This window comes from Pneumocystis carinii (genome assembly GCF_001477545.1).
Source record: "Pneumocystis carinii B80 chromosome Unknown supercont1.21, whole genome shotgun sequence".
NCBI classification, from domain to species: domain Eukaryota; kingdom Fungi; phylum Ascomycota; class Pneumocystomycetes; order Pneumocystales; family Pneumocystaceae; genus Pneumocystis; species Pneumocystis carinii.
This window is the reverse complement of record NW_017264733.1, coordinates 1-3,393: the sequence shown is the minus strand read 5'-3', so window position 1 is coordinate 3,393 and position 3,393 is coordinate 1. Positions and strand designations below refer to the sequence as shown.

General features: G+C 36.3%; 1 protein-coding gene across 1 annotated transcript; it reads right to left on the bottom strand.

The window, feature by feature from the left end:
- Window positions 1-144: 144 nt before the first annotated feature.
- Window positions 145-3,393, bottom strand: T552_03704 (hypothetical protein; the record flags this gene model as incomplete). Its single annotated transcript, XM_018372053.1, has 1 exon — window positions 145-3,393. One exon carries the CDS (start codon window positions 3,391-3,393, stop codon window positions 145-147), a length of 3,249 nt encoding a protein of 1,082 aa, XP_018224171.1.

Sequence of the window (3,393 nt, the reverse complement as noted above, 5' to 3'; positions counted from 1 at the left end):
TAAACTTTACCAAATAAAGCATAGTTTCAAACTAAGATTCTGTGTTAAAATAATTAAAGCTTCATTTCATTCATTTAGATTTCTATTATATATAAACAATGGATATATGCACATTTTCAATCTATTAACATTTTTTTCATTCATTTACATCATCCCCATAACAATAACTCCCAACAACATTATTTTAATCATATCAGGAACTCTTATTTTCACCCCATCATTTGGTTTTACTTCTTCTTCTTCTCCTTTCTGTGTCTCTTTGGTTGAATCGGTGGTACATTTGGTAGGTTTGCACTTTCTCATCGACGTCAACGTCACTGTCGACGTCACCGTTGACGTACTCGTTGTCGTACTCGTATGCAATGACGTACTCGTCACCCATGTATCTGTCGTCTGTATCATTGTACACTCTTCTGTTACTTTTTCTCCACTTCCTGGTTTGGTTACCGTAACAGTCTTCTCAACGGTCTTCACATTGGTCTTGTCATCGACCTTCTCAACGGTCTGTGTTTCCGTCTGTGTTTCCGTCACCTTATTTGTTATTGTCTCTGTATGATGAGGCGCAACTTTTAATGCTTCCAGTTTACATAACTTTTCTATTTCTTCACAAGCTGATTTAGATTCCGGACAATCCTCTTTAAAACCGCAATCTAGTTCTAAAGCTTTACATTCCTCTTTCAATTCCAAATACAACTCCATTGCTATTGTCGTTTCATCAAATGCTTTTACCTCTACTTCTGATACTCCTCCTTCTACATACGCTCTTTTAACGAGTCCAAGTTTTGCAGGGCCCGTCGTTCCAGCTGATTTATTTGGCGTTCCATCTGATGCGTTTGGCGTTCCACCAGTTGATGATGATGGTGACCCTTGTGATTGTGATGATGAGTCTGATGATGATGACCCTGCTGGTACTTGTGGTGGTGATGACTCTTTTTCTGGTGCTGACGGTGGTTGTGATACTTCTTCAGAAGCACTGCCATTCTGCGCATTTGGCATTACAATTTGTCTAGGTCTTGATAGCAATAAGCTAGCTGCCTTTGTAGATTCTTCTGCCGCCTTTTTAAGCGCATCGTAGTCATTCTTGTTCTTTTCTAATTCCTCTTTCGCTTTCTCCAGATCGGTTTTTAAAGTAGGACATCTCTTTTTTAGTTTTTCAACTAATTCTTTGCAAACCTTTTCCTTGGTATTATCATCACACTTATCAAGCAGAATTTTGAATGTTTCATTATTTTGCAACTCAGTGCAACGCTTTCCTAATGCTTCTTTACATTTATTATTGCTTAGACTGCCTTTCAACAGATGAGTTAGCTCCTCCTTCGATTTCAACTTTTTAAAGGTTTCACTGCATTTTTCTTCGAGTTCATCACAGTTATAACCTTGGTTGTTTTTATTTTTTTTCAAATCATCCGGACAATTCTTCACAAGTTGGTGACAATGTCGGCCCCATGTTGTGCAGAGTTCTTCAACCAAGGTTTCATTTCCATTTGCTTTTTTTGCTTTTTCTTCAATTTCTTTTAGAATTTTTTCATTCACCATGTTGTCTTTTAAATAAAAACATTCATCTTTTGTACGGGCTACCATATATTCACATGTTTCTTCTCGCAAAGCACATGAAAACCCAAATGGATTCCTCCTTTTCCTAGATAAAGCATCACATTTTTCTTGCAATGCCTTCGTACAGTTTTCTTTCTTTAACGAATCATCTTCTCTTTTTAAAAATACATTTCTAAATCCCTCAGAAACTCTTAAGTATTTACAGCGCCTTCTCAATGTTGCACACTTTTGAGAATTCGAATTTGAATAAGTTTCAAGTTGAGCACACTTCTCCTTCAATTCAAGACAATCCTTTTCTAATGGAAAATCTCTTTGATCATCCAAAAGCACACCCAACTCTTTGGATTGAAGAAAAATATCATCCGAAACCGCATAACATAGTTCTTTAGGGTAAAGACATTGTGGAAGATATTTTTTAAGTTTTGTACAGCTTTCTAACACAAATTTTTGACATTTTTGAGGATTCTCATCATAATATTTTATATTATCAGGATTCTCCTTCAACCCCTCTCGAAACAACCTATTCAACATCCTATTTTGTCCCATTTTATAGCACGCTGCTCGTACATTTTGACACGCTTGATCAATTTTATTATCTTTACACGCCTTTTCTAAATAAAAACATTCCGAGACAAGTTCTGCACACTCTCCCTTTGTAAATAAGGTTGGCAGTTGTCTCCAGAATAAAGGTTCTGAATCTTTATCTTTTTCAAATTTTGTAGACAAATCTTTCAGATGAAGATTTAATTTGAGATTTGTACATCTTTCTTCTACATTTAGTAATTCTTGGCATTTCTTTTGTTTATCACCATCTTCGCATAACTTTTTCAAATCATCATCCAAATGCTTAGAAGCATCACATTTTCCTAACGCTTTTTCGCATTTCTTTTCTGGTTTCTTATCATTCTCATCTTGGCTCAACACTAGCAAAAGATCTTGGAGTAAATTATCACCAAACGTCTTTGGTAGATCCACTCCTTGTCTTCCAATAAGAATTCCATCTTTTTCCGCTCTTTTATAAACATCTTCCAACCCAATCATTGTCAACAACGACGCCCTCGGTTTCACCGGAGTAAAATCGGATCCTGGCGCTTTATATGTAATATTATTTTTCTTGCATTCCTCCTTATCATCCTTACATTTTGTATTACCACACGCTTCTCCATAAAAATGACATTTCTCAAGTCTTTCATGACACTTTTCCTCTAATTCGTTCTTATTCAATTCTTTTTGTAAAGGCTGGCAAACAGTACCCAATTTTTTACTCAGCTCTCCACACGTTCCACTCGGATCAAGGCAGAAAGCCATCAATTCGTCGCTTTCTCGGCTTAACATTGGGCAAACATCTTTCATCTTTTTTTCACATTCACCATTTTTAACATCCTTTCCGAGCGCCCTGAAAAGAAGCTCCTCTGCCACCTTTTCACGCTTCAATTTGTAACATCCTTCCCTCAACTTGACACAGTTCTTCTTAACATCACCATCATCCGCCTCTTCTAAAAGTATACATTTTTCTTCATATTTTTCACATTCTTCATCTTTTAATTTTCCTAATTTATCTGGAAGTTCCGCATCAAAATTTTCTAATTCTTGTTCAACATCGTCTTTCAGTTCTTCGCACTTTTTTTTTTTATCTTTCTCATCACAAAGTCCTTTAACTTTTTTATCCACATTCTCTAGTTTCTCATCTGCTTTCTTCAACTCTTCACAATATTTCTCGAGTTCTTCTTTGCATTTATTATCTTTATATTTCTCCTTCACAATGAAAGCCAAAAGGTGTTCCTGTTTAATCTCATCCGCTACTACTCCTGCTGCTTGCCTCTTAACCGGCCGTGCCAT